Source organism: Hipposideros armiger, unplaced genomic scaffold, assembly GCF_001890085.2.
Source record: "Hipposideros armiger isolate ML-2016 unplaced genomic scaffold, ASM189008v1 scaffold_946, whole genome shotgun sequence".
Taxonomy (NCBI): Eukaryota; Metazoa; Chordata; class Mammalia; order Chiroptera; family Hipposideridae; genus Hipposideros; species Hipposideros armiger.
Genome location: NW_017732296.1, coordinates 551,644 through 571,218, shown reverse-complemented (window position 1 = coordinate 571,218; position 19,575 = coordinate 551,644). Strand labels below are relative to the sequence as shown.

At 40.8% G+C, this 19,575-nt stretch overlaps 1 protein-coding gene across 6 annotated transcripts in view; it reads left to right on the top strand.

Moving 5' to 3' along the window:
- The window catches only part of HIVEP1 (HIVEP zinc finger 1), a 147,665-nt gene that overhangs the window by 3,034 nt on the left and 125,056 nt on the right, over nt 1–19,575 (top strand). Inside the window, exons 1-3 of one of the 6 annotated variants that reach the window (XM_019630800.1) lie at nt 103–218; nt 3,046–3,209; nt 3,742–3,884. In XM_019630800.1, the coding sequence (XP_019486345.1) occupies nt 3,845–3,884 (40 nt within the window). In that variant the 5' untranslated portion in view covers nt 103–218; nt 3,046–3,209; nt 3,742–3,844. Of the gene's footprint in view, nt 1–102; nt 219–486; nt 738–959; nt 981–3,045; nt 3,210–3,741; nt 3,885–19,575 lie in introns of those variants that run through there. The other 5 variants (XM_019630794.1, XM_019630796.1, XM_019630797.1 and 2 more) reach the window with 5 other exon arrangements.

Below are 19,575 nucleotides of genomic sequence, written 5' to 3'. Positions count from 1 at the left end.
CTCCGAGCTCGCGCTTCAGTCTCCACCAGGGGACGCCCCCTCCCCCGCCCGCGCGCGGCAGCCGGTGGCCTCCCCGCCTTCCGCCCCCGGGGATCCCCTGCCGCCCCGCCCACCCGCGGGAAAGCCTCGGACCTTTGCCCTCCCCCGCGCCGCCCGACCCGAGCTCCTCGCGTTGCCCCTAAAGACGCTAAATGTGCCCTACTCTGCCCGGGGGAGAGGTAAAGTCCGCGCCCGCCCTCCTCGCCTCCGGCCCCGCGGTCCCAGGGGGCCGCCTGCTCCGCCGCGGTGCGCGCCCTTGGCTTCGCTGCCCGGCACCCCGGACGCCCCCTCCCCGGCGGCGGTCATGCAGAGGCCGGGGGCGCCGGCGAGCGCAGCCCCTTCCCCCGCCCGGCGCCTGCGGCCCCCGCCGGCGTGCCCTGCGCTCCCCCCCGCCCCCCGGCCGGCTCCCCTGTTTAATATTTCAGCGCTGGGTGGTGTGAGTGCCAGTCGCCGGCCTTTAGTGTGGCTGCTGTTGGGGCGGCGGCGGCGGGGAGGAGGGACGGAGCCGGGGGCCGGGAGCAGCCGCAGGAGGAGGTCATGTTTGTGTTTGGGGTTGTCAAGTGAAGGAGGGATCCCAGGCGCCGCCGCTGCCGCCGCGCGGGGGTCGCGGAGATTCCGAGCTGCGGCCGCCGCCATCAGCAGCGCAGCTTCAGGGCCGGCTGGAGCGGCAGCGGCTCCGCCGGGCGTCCTGGCAGCAGGTTCGGCGCGGGCTCCGCGGCGAGGGCGCTGCAGCGGGGAGGGCGGCGGGAGCGGTGGAGGGTGGGGGGCAGCACCCCATCCCCCTCCACAGGCGGGGGGCGTGCGGGCGCGCGTGTGTGTTTGCGTGTGTGTGCAACCGCCGACCTTGCAGAGGGGATGGCTGCGTGCGGGAGGCACTTGCCACTTCTGGGCGCCCTCGCGGCGCGCGAGCGGCCCGAGCTGCGGTCTTGCGAGCTGAGCAGGTACGGAGGGACCCAGCCTCCCCACCCGCTTTCCAGCCGCAGACGCATTTTGCAAGAGGGTGGGGGGTGAGGGAGACCAGGCCTCGGCTTCCCAACCTCCCGGCTTTGTGGCTTTCTTTTCCTTTCGTTCTTTGCACTAAGTGTGTGTTTACTCCCAGCCACCTGGGTAGTTTCTTTCCGGGTTGGGAGTACACGCCTGCAGCAGTTGGGAAGAAGGCTGTGGGTTTGGGCGCGGGTCGGAGCGGGCTCGCTTTGGGGTCGGGCTGGTGAAGGAGTTGCTGCTGGAGGGGAGGGGGCGCTGGTGGAGCTGGCGGTGAGGAGGAGTCTCAGGGCTGCCGCGCTCGCCTCATCTCTTCCACCAGCTCTCCGCATCCACTCCGGGCTCCTTCCTGAGCTGGCACTTACATCCCCCCCACCCCCCTTCCTGGCATGTGAAGTGCTTTGTTCAGTGCAGCGTTGCAGAGGGGTTTTCCCAGGCTCCGCCCTCCACATTCATTCATGTTTTTTCTCCATGCAACTGTCTTTACGCTTTTTGATCGTGTCATGTTTTTTCTCCATGTACTATTTCTTTCCTGTAATGGAACGATTTGTCACTCGTCCTAGTTGCTACAGTGCAGCTGTCTTTGAATAGACCCACTCCCTCCAACAAGGATTTAAACATGGGATGGACAGCTAGGGACAGCAATGAATGGGGTGGCAGAAAGCTGTTATTGATTGGGAATTTGCATATTTTACATTTTATGTTCCCGATCTTATGGGAATCACGTGACTGTATTACAGTTGGAGTTCACGCTTTAAAAACTCCCAAATATCGTGACCATTTAAAATCTTTAAGTTTAACAAGGAATGTATTTAAGCATTACAATTTATTTGGCCCGAACGTCTTCTAAATTTTTTATTGAATCAAGCTACGTGAATCCTATGGTGGATATCATTAATGCAGGGAGTTGAAGAACCGTTATCTTTTATAGATCATTTAGTACAGTGCTAGATGAAGTACATACATAGTATTGGATCATCATATTTCATATTCGTCGCTATGCAGTTAAAAAAACTGCAACTATTTTTGGCAGTGTCTACATATAGCCATATTGGGAATAAGATACTGAAGTTAATTGTAGTCTTGTTTTCTTCTATTTGTTCTCTGTTACAATGAAACCATACATTTCTAAAACTTGATACTGAGGTAGTATAGTCTTTCCCATATAGGCTTTCTTAAGGAGAATTAATATTTGAGTATTTTTGTGTGTCAGGCAATGGCACATTGTTTAGACCTTACACCCTATGTGGTGGATACTATTTCCTAGTTTTACATTTGGGAAATCTGATCTTTGGAGAGGTTAAGTACCTTGAACAAGGCTACACAGTAAGGGGTAAAGCCTGGCTTTGAACTTAGTCTGATTTGACACCAAAATATATAGTCATGGCTTGTGTATACAGTCTCTGTAATAAAACCTGAGAGTAGATATTATCTCCACTGAGGAAATAAGCCCTGAAAGTAACTGAGTCACATGGTGCCACGTTCCTCAGTTGCTGACCATGGACACTTTAATTAACCCTTCCCCGGTTTTAATTTTCTTATCTATAAAATGAATAAAGGACAACTACCTTACCAGTTATTATTAGGATTAAATTACGTAATGTGTAGAAAGTATATAGGTACACAGTAGGTGCTCAGTAAGTATTGTTACTTCTGCAGCACTGGATATAGCAAAACTTTTAAACAAAGCATTCCTATTCTGTTTTTGTGTCTTTGCTTAGTGATAAAAAATTTATGTTTAATGTCATCATAATGAGCTTTGCTTATCAGCCATATTGCAGAAAGTTAAAACTAAGATTTTAGCTCAAGAATTCTTGAGGGTTTTGTAGAAGAAAATCCCACGTAGCTGATTTGGGGAGAGAGCTGTTTGGGTTTTGGATTGTTACTGTCTTGGCATATTGTGTTTTAGATCATTGTTTTTAAAATGTATAAATCAGGACAGACTAATTTATGTTTCAGTAAGAAATAACTCCCAAACCTCAGTGACTTAAAACAACAAAAGTCTCTCTCTTGTTTATGCTACAGGATCATCTTGGGTTGGCAGGAGCTCAGCTCTTGTGATGTCAGACTCACTGTCTAGAGCAGTGGTGTCCCACGGCAGAGGGAAAAGAGCTCTGGAGGACCTTTCTTCCATACCTAAATGCCCATCCTGGAAGCGATGCATGCCTCTTCCACTCACAGATGATTAGGTAGAACTGGTCACACATTTCAGCTTACACACAGGGAGGCAGAAAGTTCAGTCCTACCATGAGCCTAGAAGGGAGAACTGGAATAATTGGGGATCATCTGCAATAGCAACCAGATATATTAACTGAATTAACTCAGTGAAACAAGGTGAATGAGACATGGTCCCCATCCCCAAAAATTTATGAATGGGCAGACTAGTACATAATACAGCATAACCCTTTTATAGCCTGAAGTTATACTTTAATTGTACCTGGTAATGTTACTTTAAAACAATTCAGTGAATTTTTTCACTCCTCTTTGGTAAAGGTACAGCGATATTTTTTTTTCTTTTTTCTTAATGAGAAAGTCCAGGTATTGGCAAAGTAACATGTCCTGTGTTTAATTAAAAGTTAGTAAGTAATCTTTTGTAGCAGTCTCTACATTGGTTACTTTTGGTTGAATGTAGGTTAGTGTTGCGTTGTATTAAGCCCGTAACTTTTGAAGTGTCTTTTTTTCCTTTGAAGGTACTAAAACGTGTTTTTGTTTCTGTTTCAGCACATGGATTAATTGATGGACACTAAGTTTATGGCGCTACCTTTGTGTGACCTGCTCTTCCTACAGTTTCTAAGAAGAAAAAGAGGCCCCTGAATCAGAGAAGATGCCGCGAACTAAACAGATTCATCCCAGAAATCTAAGAGGTAAGGCTTTGCATTAAAGGGAAGTCGTGTTGACAGTAAATCTTATAATAAAGTACCTATTTGGTGACAGGAATGGCACCTTGTTAGATATTGACCCTGCTCCATTTTTCTGGTTCACTTCCACTTGCCCAGCACAATTCTTATCTCTTATGAGATGCTTAATAAATATTGAATTAATTAATTAATTGAATTAAGGAAAATTACAATGCCTTTCCAACCGTTAGACGAGGGTATTAAAGTCGGAGATTTACTATCGCTTAACAGGAACCATATTTGGATTGAGGAATCTGAAATGAATGGTTGAATATTCTTTGCCAATTGTATACCTGTGGATATTTTTTTTTACACCCATACTTCTTTTGAGGTTTATTTTTGTACTATCCAATACTTAGAGGAACATGAAGTGAAGACGGTAACTCAGACTATTGTTTTCAGAACTCAGAGTTAAACTGATCTATTTTTCATGAGGAAGCAATCAGTCAAAAATATGTATATAATATACATTTCATACAAAGATGCAAAAATGAGTGTTTCCCCTTAATTATGAAGAGATATTTTAATATTAGAAAAATATGCTTATTTTAGCTTATTGTGTTAAAAGATCTGTAATGTTCAAACTTGTTTTATCAACTGGGAATGCCAATTATCTTTTATATTTAACTACACTAGCTAAGAGTGTAGAAGTGTTAAGCAATGAACTGTTAAAGCAAATAATTCCAAACTGAGTAAAGTATCTTATGAACTATTTACTATTATAGAAAAAAAATTTCTCACATGCAAGTTAAAAAATGACTTAAACTCAGATGAATTGAGAACGTTCTTTGTGAAATAAATTTGGCCAGTCACTGTAAGGTGATAATTGAAAATGTGGTCAGTTTTGTGGCCTGCTTGCTTCTGGAAACAGTGCTTGTTTCCTGCCTAAAAGAATACTAGAACTCTGCTGGCATAGTTGGCTGCCTTGGCCCAAGTTCAGATTGATGATTATAGTACCAGTGTTTAATGAGGTGAGGACTTACACGGATAACATTAAGTGTTGTGTGTGTTGAAGTCTGATTTTTCAGAGTCACATAGAAAATGTTGAAAATTGACCATTTGCCTGTCTTCCTCATTAGAACCTGAGTTCCCGAAAGTAGGGACTTTCTGTCATTTATGACTGTAGGCAGAGCCCCCACATTCACGGTGTCAGCTGACTTGGTCGTTTGGAGGCCTGGGCCCAGCTTTTATAATTCATCTGCCCAGAAAAGGCTCCCTGTTCCAATATGCACAAAGACAGCGTTGGGGCCAGTGGGTGCTTGACCCAGCATAGTTCCTGGCAGCTATTAGGAGCCAAGACACTTATTGAAGAAAGGAATACATGATTGGAAATATTATCCATTAGGTCATAAGTATTAAATATTTTGTATATTTAGAATTCATGCAGTTCACCTTTAACAACCTGGGTTTGAACGGTACGGGTCTACTTATATGCGGATTTTTTTTCAATAAATACAGTAAATGTATTTTTTCTTCCTTATAATTTTCTGAACAATTTCTTTTCTCTAGCTTTATTGTAAGATTACAGTGTATAATACATAGAATATGCAAAATGTGTTACTCGACTATTTTCGGTAAGACTTCCTGTCAACAGGAGACCATTATGGTTAACTTTTTGGGGAGTCAAAAGTCATAGATGGATTTTCAACTGTGAGGGCATCAGATGTTCCCCTAACCCCTGAGTTGTTCAAGGGTCAGTGGTACTTTATAATTTAGATAACATGACTACTCTGAGAAATGCACATTTTTATTTTTAGATCATAGACTCTTTTCCTTTCTCTGTCAAGTAAATGTACATCTCAGCATGTATTTGTTGAACATCTCCTGGTGCCATTGTTTTAGATGGTAGGGATAAAATGGTAATCTGACACGGACCTGAAAGGAGTGTGGAACTGGGAAGGGGTGATAGGCATCCATCTAACGGTGTTTCTGGGTGAGGGAAGAACAGAGGTATGACACAGAAATAGAGTGTCGTATTCTGTCCTGGTTGTGGGGGGCAGTTTGGATTGGGGCAGGGTGGTGATTTAAGGAAGGAAAAGTGTCACCTGTACTGGGTTCTTAAGGCTGAGAAATTCTCCAAGAAGCTGACAAGGCAGGGTGAGTGTATTTCATCTGGAGCAGGAGCTTGTGAAGTAATTTGGGGAGTCCAAGCTACTCTGTTATTCTTCATTGCTAGAGCATGAGAACTTCGCTTGGTGGTGCTGGTGGTGGGGGTGTGGAGAGAGGTAGGCGATTGGAGTGAGAGAATTAGGAGGAATCAAATCAGGAAGGTTCATCAAATCTGAGTCTAAATTTAGAATGTACAGTTAAAAGTTTTAATAGCTAAACTTGCTTTTTTTTTGAAACTATAATGTTTTTAAAGCTTTCCAAGAGAACTTGAAATAAATTGGGTTCTGGCCCAGCAGCAAAAGTCTAGAAAGTTGCTTGACTAAGGCAGTTATGAACTCTCAGCCGTTAAAGAAAAAGATCAAAGCAGATTAGCGTAAGTCAACCTACTAAAGCCATGTCCTGGGATCTGCAGCCTCATCAGGCCTAGGGGAGAGGTCACCTTGACTGTGGGGGTAGGAGAGGGGGTGGGGAGGACTTCAGGGGAGGGGTTGTGTGTGAGCCAGCTAGCTCACTCAGCAGAGAAGGACAGAAAGCTGTGCAGGTTGAAACAACTGAGTGAGCAAAGGCACAAAGGCAAGAAAGTGCTAAGATGAGACACATTTAAATTTCCACTTTCCTTCTAAAAATGTATTTGGGGACTCTCTCCCGAGGCACAATTTGGGGGTTACAGCTAGCAGGAAAACGTTAGCCACTGAAATGAATGTTTTTGCATTTATGTTATATTTCTCTGTGACAGCTGGAATATCGTGTTTGTTTTGCTTTACCTGTGACCTCCTGCTTGGGCTTATGGAAGACCTAGCTCATAGGTTAGCTATGAAACAGGGGAGGAAACCAGACGAACAGAGCGGGGGCCAGCCACAGCCCGGCTGGCGGTGATGAGCGTGTTGCTCGTACTGCCAGTAGGGTTTTTCATTAAATAAATACATCTCCTCTTTTTTGGCTTCCTTGGAAAATAGTCTGTAAAGTGTTTGTCTTGTGTTTGGTAATTAAATAAAAAATAAAAGATTTATACTTTAAAAAATATCTCAAATTGTGTGTTTATTATGCTTCCATGGCAGTTTTAATTCTTAATATGAAACTTTTTTTTTTTTATTTATTCTTGGTTCTTCAGCTGGACTTGGGATAGTGCTATAGATATGCAAAACCACAGGATAAACATAATGTAACTTTCCAGAAAATGAATTTTACTTCAGGGCGAATATGTATACATGTGTGAGTATTCATGTATTAAAGTATTGTACAAATAAAAAGTACAATACAGGCATCTATCATGGAGGAATAGAGAGAATTTGCATGGATTTAAAATTTGGCATGCACAGACTGTACTCCCATAGGGAGATTACGCTACACTTTTCTCATGTTAGGGGTTCTTTAGTGGAGAAGTATGAGAAGAACTGAGATGTTCAGGGCAGGATGTGAATTTGGGGCATAATTGAGACACAGTTAGACCTGATAGATGACCTATTCAATTTGTAGGAGTGGGGTTTGTTGAGTTCTAGTCTCTTCATCCTCAGCCATGTAAAGCAGATAGAGGACCTTTGTCTCTGGCGCCTGTTGCATGATGCAGATGGGTAGAGTTTAACATACCTCTGTGACGTTGAAGAAGAATTTCAAAAGGGGATGAGATAAGCACTTGGTGTTGAGAAGAACAGCTGTGTGTGTTGTTCTAGGTCTTTAGGCCACAGTGCGGCCAAGTCCATGGCTGGAGAGCTCCCATTTGTGGCTGTAATGAGCTACCTCAGGGCAGTGCCATCCACCCTATTGTCATTCCTTACTGATCACTGTTCTCCACCGCCATCGGGGCCTTTGCTTGGACTCTTGGGTAACATGGAATGGAGGAACTGGGGACTGACGGGTTCGATGTCAGTCCCTTTTAGATAAAGGGCTGTTTTTGTACTATGCCAGTCAATACTGTGAATATGTTTCAAAGGTTTGGAAAAAAAGAAAATAGGTATTGCCTATTCTACAATAGTTCAATTTGGTCTAGGGCAGGGGTCAGCAAACTGGCTTGCGAGCCCCATGCATCTCTTTGGGTTGGCTCCGTCTCAAAAATCTGCTGACTCCTGGAAGAGCCAATCCTGTCCCTCACAACAATTTAAAAATTATTTGGGAGCCATAAATATATTTTTACATCATCACCATTATGTGAATAATATCCTTTAAAAATGTTATAAATGAAACTATGATAGTTTTATTTTCATTTACAATTTTACTTCAGAGCCTGCGGCTCGCAGTTTGCTGACCCCTGGTGGCTCTTCTGTCTCAAAAGTTTGCCCTCCCCTGGCCTAGGGTTTCAAAGACTCATCTACTTGAAGATTGAAAATCAGTGTGGAAAACACTAAGTGTTAAACTTTTGAAAAACGTATTTTGAGAATTTGGTGTAGCTGTTTTTCATTTTTCTTGGTTGAATGCATTTAGCTCTGAAAACATTGCAAAAAAACAAAACAAAACAAAAAACCCAGACTTATTTTCCCCCACTGAGAGCCATCTGTATTATAATGTGAGAAGCAGCACCTAGGAAGGTGATCAGAGCATATAGCCAGAGATCCACACGTGGGGCTTATGGATGCCTGTCGCCTTATAAGATGAAGTCCAAAGTCCTGAGTTTGGCCTTCATGTTCTCCAGCCTGTGTTATGAATAGTCATTTGCTATTTCAGGAGCTCAGCATAAGAGTCCAGCATTTCTGTGCTTGCTGGTCCTTGTGGAAAGTCTCACTTCCCCTTACCATGTCCACTCTTGTTTTCTTACTCCGTGTGGGAGGCAGTTCTGCCAAAGAAGATTTCAGTTCTTCATTGAGTTTTTCTCCCCCCTTTCTTCCTGCCTTCTCCCCTTGTCACCCCTACCCCCCCAACATACAGTGAGCCTCCATGGTTTGTGTCTACAGGTGGCTTACTCTCTGTTTGATATTGTGTCATAATTATTTTCCTACAGGTCTGTCATCTCAGCTGGATATAAATTATATGTCTAAAAAGACTGTTTTAGTCACTTGTGCTCAAGGAAGAAATATTTATGTTAGGTCTTTAGCAAACTAGAGGGTTAAAGAAACCATGAAATTGCTTTATTGGAACCGTGAGTAGCAAATTGAGTAGCCGACACTTAAGAAACCTGTTATAATGCAAAATTTAAATTGTCTGAACAGATAAACTAAGTATAGTAAGTCCTCATTTAACATCATCAGTAGGTTCTGGGACAAACTACTGATTTTTCCATAGGGTAAGTGATATAAATAAGAGTTAAGTTCCTATAGCACCTCATCAACATTCTCACATACAACTTTGAACAGAAGGAGGTTAATCGAGGACTTGCTGTAGTTATGACTAACTTTGTTTTATATGAGCTTTGCCATAGGACTCTTGGAGTTTATCTCTTTGAACTTTAATTAATATAATGGTCAAGTGTTTGGCCTCAGGCTATCAGGGACAAGCTGGATTGTTGGTTTCTTTGTCTGTAAACTAGAGATAATGCGTGAAGATTAGATGATACAGCAAGTGTAAGCATTTGGCACAAAGCCTGACACATGGTAAACACTCACTACAGAGTTGCCACTTTCTATAAAAAACTGGTTTATGTCAAACTCCTGGGTTACATATGCTTTGCAAATGGAGGACGTGGAGGGATACCTTTAAAAACGTTTACCTGCATTTTGATGCTGCATAAAGTGCTCAGCATTGATTACTAATATGTCTCCTCCTTGTACTGACTACTCAAGGTCTGGGATTCGGAAGAGACAGGTCAGTGCAGAAAATAACTTGGGAAGGAAAATTCTTACCCACTGTGCTGCCTCCACCTAGACTCATTCAAACCTTTCCTCATTTTTTGATAACATTGAATGAAGTTAAACATAATATTTGTGTGCACCTAGTTCTCAGGAAACCGATTTTTATTATCTTATTTTCATTGAACTGTTTTAGAAAATGTCCACGTTACAATCATGTGGGATTGAAATGAAGTGCTCTAGTCATCACTGTTACTTAGGTCCTGAGATGGTACCCTCTCCATCCACTGCTCCCCTCCTGTGTGAAGACACAGAGAAACCCAACTGGGTTTTCAGGAGTAATCTGATTAACATGAATATTTTCATTTACTATCAGTGTGTGGGCCCACTCTAGTGATTGTTTTATAAAATCATCTATGATGAATAAAATGTTCTGTTTTCTTGTTATGTGGGATAATCTTGTTGAGTTTATAAGAAGAATAGGTTAATGTTGATGATTTTCAGGTAGAGTTCTAGCTGTGTATGCATTATTTTTCACATTTGAATGTTAGGTCCGGTGTTCTGTGCTGACAGCCTTGAGATTTGAGAAATCAGAAATCTTGTAGAGAAAACCCCACAGCTTATTTAAAAATTCTGTATGTGACTGTAGCTAGAAAGGAAATAAGTAATAACTTAAAAAAATGGTTTTTGAAGAAGTAGGTGAAAAAAGTGATTTGAAGTTATTAGGCAGTATCATGATACTCAGTTTGACTAAGATAAAAATCAGAAAAAAATTTATAGCAAGCCTTTTTTTTTCAGATAATTATTCTTCAGCCTATGTTGAGAGAGCTTATTTGATGCTTTTTGAATGCTTATTAACCAAATGCTTTTTTCTTTTTAAAAGCAAATATAAAATGTAATAATATGCTTAATCAGAGTAATGATTTTTATTTTAGAACATCTTTGCACTAAATATGTTCTGATGAGGTATAATTTTATCTTAGCATAGAACAGAAAAAAAAATAATCTGCATAAAATCTCCTATAACATACATACATTTTTAAGTTCCACATTTGGAACACAATGTAATTTGAGAAAATCTGCGTTAAACTTGACTCTTATGTTACCTGAAAAAAATATTTTATGAATAAGTTAATTGCCTTATTTTTTCATTTACATGTTTAATCTTTTAAAACATTTTAACAGTACTCTTTTTCATATTGATAATGTGACAATTGTAAATGATGCCCAGATATTCTTTCTTATAAAGCACTTGATGTTTCTAATACTGTTAGCCGTTATTTCTGTAACACAAAAACTTACAAACAAATATGCTCCTTTCTTCTCAGTACTCAAGTCATTCTTTCAGAAGAAAGGTCTAGACCATATATGGTGCATCATTGCATTTTGACTTTTTTTACAACTTTAAAATGAAAAGTTTTCAGAAGGTTCTAGAAATTTTCTGTGATGAATTTTGTTCTAGAAAATATTCTAAGATTTTGCTACCATGCAAAAGAATTAAAAATACATATAGTGATCACAAACTAGTTGGTTACTATGTAATTAACTAGAATAGCAGTCACCAAGTGTGACACTGAACCATAGTAGTCTAAGAGTTATACCTACTTTATTGAGACAAAGCTTGATTTTTATGGTGCTTAGGTGTTTATATACACATAATATTTCTGGGTGCCTATATGATTAGAGTATGAATTTACTCAAACACACGTATTGTTTTGCATTTTGAAGTGTGCTTATATATGCTTATCTTCCAACTCTTTCAGATTGGCCAGTGAAGAAAAAGATAAGCTCATCATATAACTGCTTAATAGTTACAGTATCCAAATAGAAATAGATTAAACATACAGCCAGGGCAGTGTTTGACAGTTTAAATAAAAATGAACTGAGCTGATACGCAGGTAGTTAAATGATGCAAGTGTGCCAGGGAGTTTCCCTTATGTTACTAGTTTCTTATATACCTCTCCCAAGAGAATTACCCAGGTTTGACACCTGGGAAGGCGGACCTTGGTGGCCATTTAATTCATCTTCCTAGTTTTACAGATGAAAAAGTTGGTCAGAGATGTTTAAGTGAATTGACTTTGAGAAGCTCATTTGTATGTTGTTTGAGATATTTGTGGAGTGGTTTAGAGTATATATTTTTAATCATATGGCTTCCCATAGCTATTGTTTGCTGTGTCCCAGTGGCAAGAGGAAGGTTGTGTTATGTTATTTTTATGGTGATGAAAAGAGCTAAGCTGTCCACAGGTGTGTGTACTAGGCTCTACTCTGAGTGCTTTTTGCGTGTTTGCTCATTTAATCCTAAAAATCATGTGAAATAGGAACTATTATTGCCCCAATTTTATGGATGTGGGCGTGAAGTACAGAGAGCTTGCTAGTTGCTCAGGGTCCCACAGCTAGGAGTCAGCAGTCCCTTTGCTTTTAATTGTCATGCTTATGCTTGTTAATGTTGATAGTAGAAAGAGCTTTCCTGATTCTTAAGAGCTTGGAAATGCTTTCCATCCCTATTACAAAATAAAGCTTGTCAAGCATCGCACATATGAGTTGAGGTTACTCAGGATGTCAGAATTTGAAGGGTTTTTTCCCCCTCTAAGTCTTTAATTTCCATTTCAGAGTTGTGTATGTGTACATTACTCCCAAGTTACATTTGCCATTGCAAACAATCAAGGGAATTTCCAAGCCCTTCAAGAGAGAAAGAAATAGTTGTTTAATCAGAGATGTTTGCTTACAGGATTTGTTTAGTAATGTGTAGTTGAAAGTAGAGATGTCTTGTTTAAAATGGAGAATGGCAGTATTTAAATGGGAGTCTCAGCATAACTAGTTGAAACTTTGGACATAAAGACTTAGAAACTATTTCTGGGAAAACTAATGAAAATATTAAAAATTTAAGTAAAATATAGAAGAAAACATTGTATAATTTTTCCTCATGCAGTAGGTGCAAAAAAGATAGAAAAAGTGTACTCTTTTAGATATATGTGGACTCTTCCAGATTTCAGATATAGACAAAGGGCAAATGAAGAACCACTTTTAAGGATCAGGGTTAGGAGATTTTATGAGTCTTCCATTTTAATTCTATGAACAATGAACATGCTGGCATACTGTGCTGAGAAATAAAACCTCATACCTGCCTCTTAAAGAGTTTTTACTATGTCCTCAATCACATGAAAAAGATATAAGGGCAATATGAAGCAACAAATATGTAATTTCATATTATATGGTACATGCAATGTGGAATTCTCAAAGGGGAAAAAAATGGAGCAAAAACAATCTGGGTGAGATAGAAGCAATCAGAAAATACTTGGAGGAATTAATTTTTTCTCAATGAAAACCTGCATGGGGCAGAGTTTTGAGATGGGTTTTTAAAGAAAGAAGGGATTGATTGGTAGAGAAAATAAGTTGTTCTGAGACTGGCAGAAGAAAGAATGGGGGGAAATCATATAGAAGTGATTGTTGGTCTAGTTTGCTTGATTAGAGTGAATTTCTCTGATGACCTTGACACTGTAAGGAAGAAGAGGAAAGGAAACTATATTTGATAGCTGTAGATTTTATTTATGGTAATTACAAAGTTACCAAGTTGAGCTCTTTTATGCTGAGTATTTACAGAAGATATATCGGAGGCTAGGGGCTCTCTTATAATACTTTGAAATTGAAAACAAACCTCCCCACAGATAATTTTTACAGCAGTGAAAACTACTCTGTATGCTGCTGTAATAATGGTGGATACATGTTACTACACATTGGTCCAAACCCATCAAATTGTACAACACCAAGAGTGAACCTCAATGTAAACTCTGGACTCTAGGTGATAATGACATGTCAATGTATGCTCATCAGTTGTGACAAATGTACCACTCTGGTGGGAGATGTTGACAGTGGGGAAGACCATGCATGTTTAAGGAGAGGGGGTACATTCTTCTCAATTGTGCTGTGAACCTAAAACTGCTCTAAAAAATAAAATGTATTAAAAAAACAAAACCAAAACCAAAGCACCTAGAGTCAGTGTTTTGTTGACATCCAGGAAATAGGATGGTAGGTTAAATGAACGAGGCAATCTCTCTCTTCCTCCCTCCCTCCCTTCCATCCTTCCTTTCTTTCTGTTTTTTTTAGCTGAGCCATCCTGCCACTTGTTGGCAGCTCAGCGGCAGCTCAGCTTGGGCCAGGAATTGAACTGGCAACCCTGTTGCTCAGAGCTCGCGCTTTTCAGCGAGTTCTTCACCAACTGAGCCACTTGGCCGGCCCTCTTTTTTTTAATTTCAGAAAATCATCTTCATGCATGTGAACAAAGCAGCAAAAGAGTAATATGTGACCTCGAGCAAATAACTTGAATTTGGTTTCTTCATTGAGAACAAGGCATGGGAATGGGTGGATGTGGGGGTGATGTTGATATGTAATTTCCTTTTGTAGCTTGAAATAGCTGTTATTCTAGGGCAAGGTCAGCACACTACAGTCTGCTGGTCAAATCCAATCTTCTGCCTGCTTTTGTAAATATAGTTTTATTGGAACACAGCCATGCCCATCATTTACATGTTATCTGTGGCTGCTTTTGTGTTCTAGCCACAGAGTCGAGCAGTTGCAAGTAATTCACAAAGCCCAGAATATTTGCTGTCTAACCCTTTACGGAAAGAGCTTGCTGACCGTTGTCTAGGAAATAGAGGAGAATTGGATTATTTATTTAGAAACCCGTTTATGTTTGGGAATAAGGGAGAACGCCCCATCTTTCTGTAGAGGACACTGTAGGAATGAATCATAGGGGAACCTGGAGCTGCTGCTTGAGTATGTGAGGGTCTGCTCGCTGCTGCCTGCCAAGCATGATAAGGGAATTCACATTTTGGGAAGATGTCCCTTTCATGTGATTCTAAGGTGAAAGGAGAGCCTTAGAGGTTGAGTTGATCTCGCCAGAAAAATCCAGTTGTTCTTGATATTCTGATGCCAGGATCGTGGGTCTCCCCCCGAAGGCCTAGGTTGTTGGGGGGCCAGCTGTTCCATCAGCTAGAGCACTGCCCTTTTTCTAATGATGTTGTCTCCATTGGTCACCTCTGTCTTTAACTCTCAGTGGTAGAAAAATATCGTAAGCAATAATTTACAGTGCTGTGCACCAAACATCTTGTGATGATTGTTGTTCAGAAAATAGAGCCATCCTTGAGAGGAGTGCCTTCTAAGAAATGTGCCCTAAGAGGTCATCCTGCCACTTGGTGAGTGGTGTGCTGAGAATGGGACCTTGAGAAAGGGACAGGTCACCTGAGTGATAACTGCTAGTAGCACATTAGGCATTACAATTAGTGCTTAGGGTTTTGTGAACACGATGAAATTTCCGGTATGTCTGAATTGTCAGTATGCCTAGCAACACCTTATTTCATCTCTGGGTATTTCTTTATTTCTGGCAGTTTTGGGGTAATGTGAGGAGAGTGAGTGAAGAAAATTATACTTTTGTGACCTGGTGTTGTTTTACTTTATTTTTCTTAAGTTTAAGTACGCTGTGTTACAGATAGGCCTGACTGAGTTCATAATAACTATGTGAGCATTTTGAGAAATACTTTTGAAAGCAGTGTCAATTCTCCACAGACACATTGTAACATCAGCCTATTTTGGTACATGCCAGTGCTAGCATGTGGCTCAGATGTGGTGTGAGAATCAGTAACTGTTAATGTTTCCTTCTCAGTGAAAAGAAGAGCCTATAGTGGTCACGAAGTGAGGCGAAAACGAAGGGCCACTTTGGGCACATCTCTTGGAAGCCTCAGTCTGGACCTCTGTAGGCCCTGCTGTGATGTGTTGGATACTTTGTGGAGTTTAACAGCTTTGCCTTGTCTTTTAGGAAATTTATAGTTGAAGACCTAGAGACCATAATGGCTCACACGGGTATGTCCAGACAGTTGGGCAACATTGGATAAGTGAACATATAAGTAATATTCAGTTAACATATAAGTATATGTGTGACTCCGTGGCATAGGGCTTAATTGCATTATTTGGCCTTCTATACGTGGATAGTTTAAGTTCTCTGTTATGTTTGGATGGAATTAATGCCATGTGAGTGATGAGTTAGCATTCATATTCGCATCATAAATGAGCTAGAGTTTGCATTAAGTTGTGTTTGGTGATATGCTCTTTCAGGAAAGAGTGGGATGCCCTTTTCAGGCTCCAGACAGCAGTTTATTGCCTCATTCAAACCATTGCACAATATTTTTTTTTTCAGCTTTGTTAAGATGTTATTTACATGCAGTAAAATCAACCCATTACAAGTGTACAGTTCAGTGATGTTTAGTAAAGGAAGAGCTGTGCAGCCTCCAACACAGTCCAGTTTTAGGACATGTCGTCCACCCCTACAGATGCTCTTAGTAGTCAGTCCTCACTCCCATGGCCCCAGGCACCAGCTGCTGCTCAGCTTTCTGGCTCTTTACGTTTGTCCTTTCTGGTCACTTCATATACTAGGGCCATGTAAGTTAGAGTATTTTATGTTAGCTTCTTTCACTTAGCATTGTGTGTTTGCGATTCATCTACATTGTAACATGTATCAGGATTTTTGTTAGCTTTGATTAAGGAACATTCTGTTGTATGAATATATCACATTGGATTGATCCATGCACCAGTTGATGGACGACTGGATGGTTTTCGGGTTTGTTTGGGTTATCATGAATAATGTTGTAAGCTACCAGGTCCAAGGCTGCCGTTAGCTGAAGTGTTCTGTAAATGTCACCTAGGCCAAGTTGGTTGTTGACACCTGTTTTACCAGATGCAATGAAATTCTAGCTCTCTTTGTTGCTGTGTGCGTGGCATACTTTACCCTACCCTTTTACTTTGAACCTTTAGTTTCTTTTACCTAAGATTGGTCTACTGTGGACAGCATGTTCTTGGAATTGGTCTTTTATCCAGTCTGACAGTTTGTCTTTTCAGTGGGTGTTTATTCCATTCACATTAATATAATTATTGTTATTGTTGGATTTATGTCTGCCATTTTATTTCTTTTCTATTTGCCTCATACTTTTGTTCATCTGTATGTCACTACCTTCTTTTGTGTTATTTTTCTGAATTGTACAATTTTGATTTCTGTGTTGCTTTTGTTGTTTTTACTATTCTTTTGAATAATTTTCTTAGTGGTGGTTGTAGAGATTATAATATGCACCTTAATATGTTGCTGTCTACTAGCTGCAGAATGCTAGCTGAACTCTGGTAAAATGTTGAAACTTTGTTCCAGTCTGTCTTTTTCTTTGCCTTTCCTTGATGCTTTTATTGTCATTTTGATCCCTGTATGTTATAAAGCTAGCTGTACAGTGTTAAATTGTGACGTTGTACAATCTTATTTTTTTAAAGAGTTTAAGAGAAGTGAAAAAAATATTAATAGAGTTTTAAATCTACCCACATGTTTACCTTTTCTATTGCTTTTCATTTCTTCTTGTGGATTCGAGTTATCACCTATGCCAGGGGTCGGCAAACTGCAGCTCCTGAGCCACATGCGGCCCTTTGGGTACGTACATGTGGCTCTGAAGTAAAATTAAAAATGAAAATAAAAGTATCATAGTTTCATTTATAAAATTTTTAAAGGATATTATTCCCATAATGGTGATTTCATTTGTTTTATGGCTCTTGAGTAATTTTTAAATTGTTTGAGGGACAGGATTGGCTCTTCTGTCTCAAAAGTTTGCCTACCCCTGGTGTGCCACGTCCATTCAACATGAAGGACTTTTAGCATTTTTTGTAACGCAGGTCTTCTGGAAACAAACTCTTTTTAAACATAACATGGAGTGTCTTTTTTTTTTCCTCTTCCAGTTTTGAAGAGTAGTTTCTGGTTATAGAATTCTTCGCTGCTAACTCCCCCATCCCCCACCTTCAGCACTCTGGACATTCCACTGCCTCTGGCCTTCACTGTTTCTGAGGAGAACACAACTGTTTATCATGTTGTTTTGATCTGTGCATGATAATTTTTTTTTGTTTGTTTGCTACTTGCAAGTTTTTCTCTTATGTTTTTTTGAGCAGTTTGAATACTATGTGTTGAGGTGTGTATTTCTTGTGTTTATCCTATTTTGAGTTTTGTTGAACTTCTTGGAAATGGAGATTACTTGTTTTGCTTTCTTATCAAATTTGGGAAGTTGTAGGCCGTTATTTTTGAAATATTTTTGCCACCCGTTTCTCTTCTCCCATGACACATATGTTGATAAACTTGGTGTTGTTTCACAGGTCTCTGAAGCTGTGTTCATTTTTCTTTGACCTTTTTTCTTTCTGTTCTTCAGATTGCATATTTCATTGAGCTATCATCAACTGTACTAAATGTTTTCTTGTGCCAGCTCAAATTTGCTGTTGAACCCCCCTAGTAAATTATTGTTTCATTTATTGTACTTTTCAACTCCAGAATTTCCATTTGGTGTTCTTTTTTATAGTTTATACCTCTTTATTGAGATTCCCTATTTGTTATCAGTGGCATACTTTAATTCTTTATACATGGTTTCCTTCAATTCTTTAAATGTATGTATTCATATAGTAACTACTTTGAAGTATTAACTTGTTAAATCCAATATTTGGGTACAGTAGAGACAGTTTCTGTTGACTGTGCTTTTTCCCTAATGTGGGTCACACTTTTGTTTCTCTTCATGTCATCAAGTTTTTTTGTTGGATATTTTACATTTCAGATAATAGATTTTAGCAATTCTGGGTTCTGATTGTTGTTGCTCCTGAGTTGTTATTTTTGTTGTTTTGTTTGTTTAGTAATTTGCAGGAATAAATATGTGAAGGCTCTGAAGGCTCTCTCTCCCATATTGTGTGGCTGCTGGTGTCTCTGTTCAGGTTTGTTTGTTTTCTTGTTGTTAACTTTTAAGGCTAGCTTCCCGGGGTCATCCTTGTGGCAACATAGTTCTGTGTTCAGCTAAAGAGTGATCAGAGGTTGACCTTGAGTCAATGAAGCATTCATTCACACTCTGCTAATGGATCTGTGTGTGGATCTGGGGAACACATTCAAATTTCTGGCAGTTTTCATGTCTGCCCTGGCCTTTACTTTCGGCTGTACCTCCTTGCATCTTCTTTGTGTGTGTAGATAAGCGTTCTGTTGGTAGGAGACGTGCGTGGTGTCTGTGATGCCTGTGCAGAATCTGGTCAAGCTGGGATGTCTGTAGAGAGTTGATCAAGGGCACTGGGGTTGTCTCATCTCTCAGAACTCCTAGTAAATCCTGGCTGGTTTTCTGGTCTATTGCTAGCCCAGAGCAAGAGCTCAGCCTCAGGTTAAAAGAGCCTCAGGCCTGATGAGATTGCCACTTTGACTGTCAGTGCTCCGTTTCTAGTGAGCCTGGCCTGGCAGTGAAGCTGTTGCTTTTCTCAGCTCTTCCCTTTCCGTAGAACTGTGGCTCTGATGGGGCTGGAGGCAGGGGGATGGGAACAGTCTCCAGCAGAGATACCATGGGCTTGTGCCGTGCTGCTCTTCCCTGAAGTTCAGTCCTTTTCACGGAGAAACACTTCTCAGCTTGTGTATGGCTTTGGTTGGTTTCCAGAGTGCTGAGTTGGTTTTTTTTCAGTTTTGTCTAGCTTTAAGCTGTGTTTTAGGGAGAGGATAAATCCACCCCCTCATACTGTCCTTGATGCATTTCCCCTGAAGGTGTTATGAGTATCCCCTGGCGGTAGGAGCGTTCTGGGCCCTTATAGAGATGCCTCAACTTGGCTGACAATCTGGCTAGTTACTTTTTTTTTTAAAGATTTTTTTTATTGGGGAATTGGGGGGATGGGAACAGTCCTGGGGAGTTGGGGGAAGGGGAACAGACAAGTTGCTGTCGTTTTTTGTTCTTCAGTCTAGTTGTGGAGGACGTTGCTTCACTGGCCCTAGTTGGCACCATCATTGTGCTCTTCCCGGGCGAGGCAGA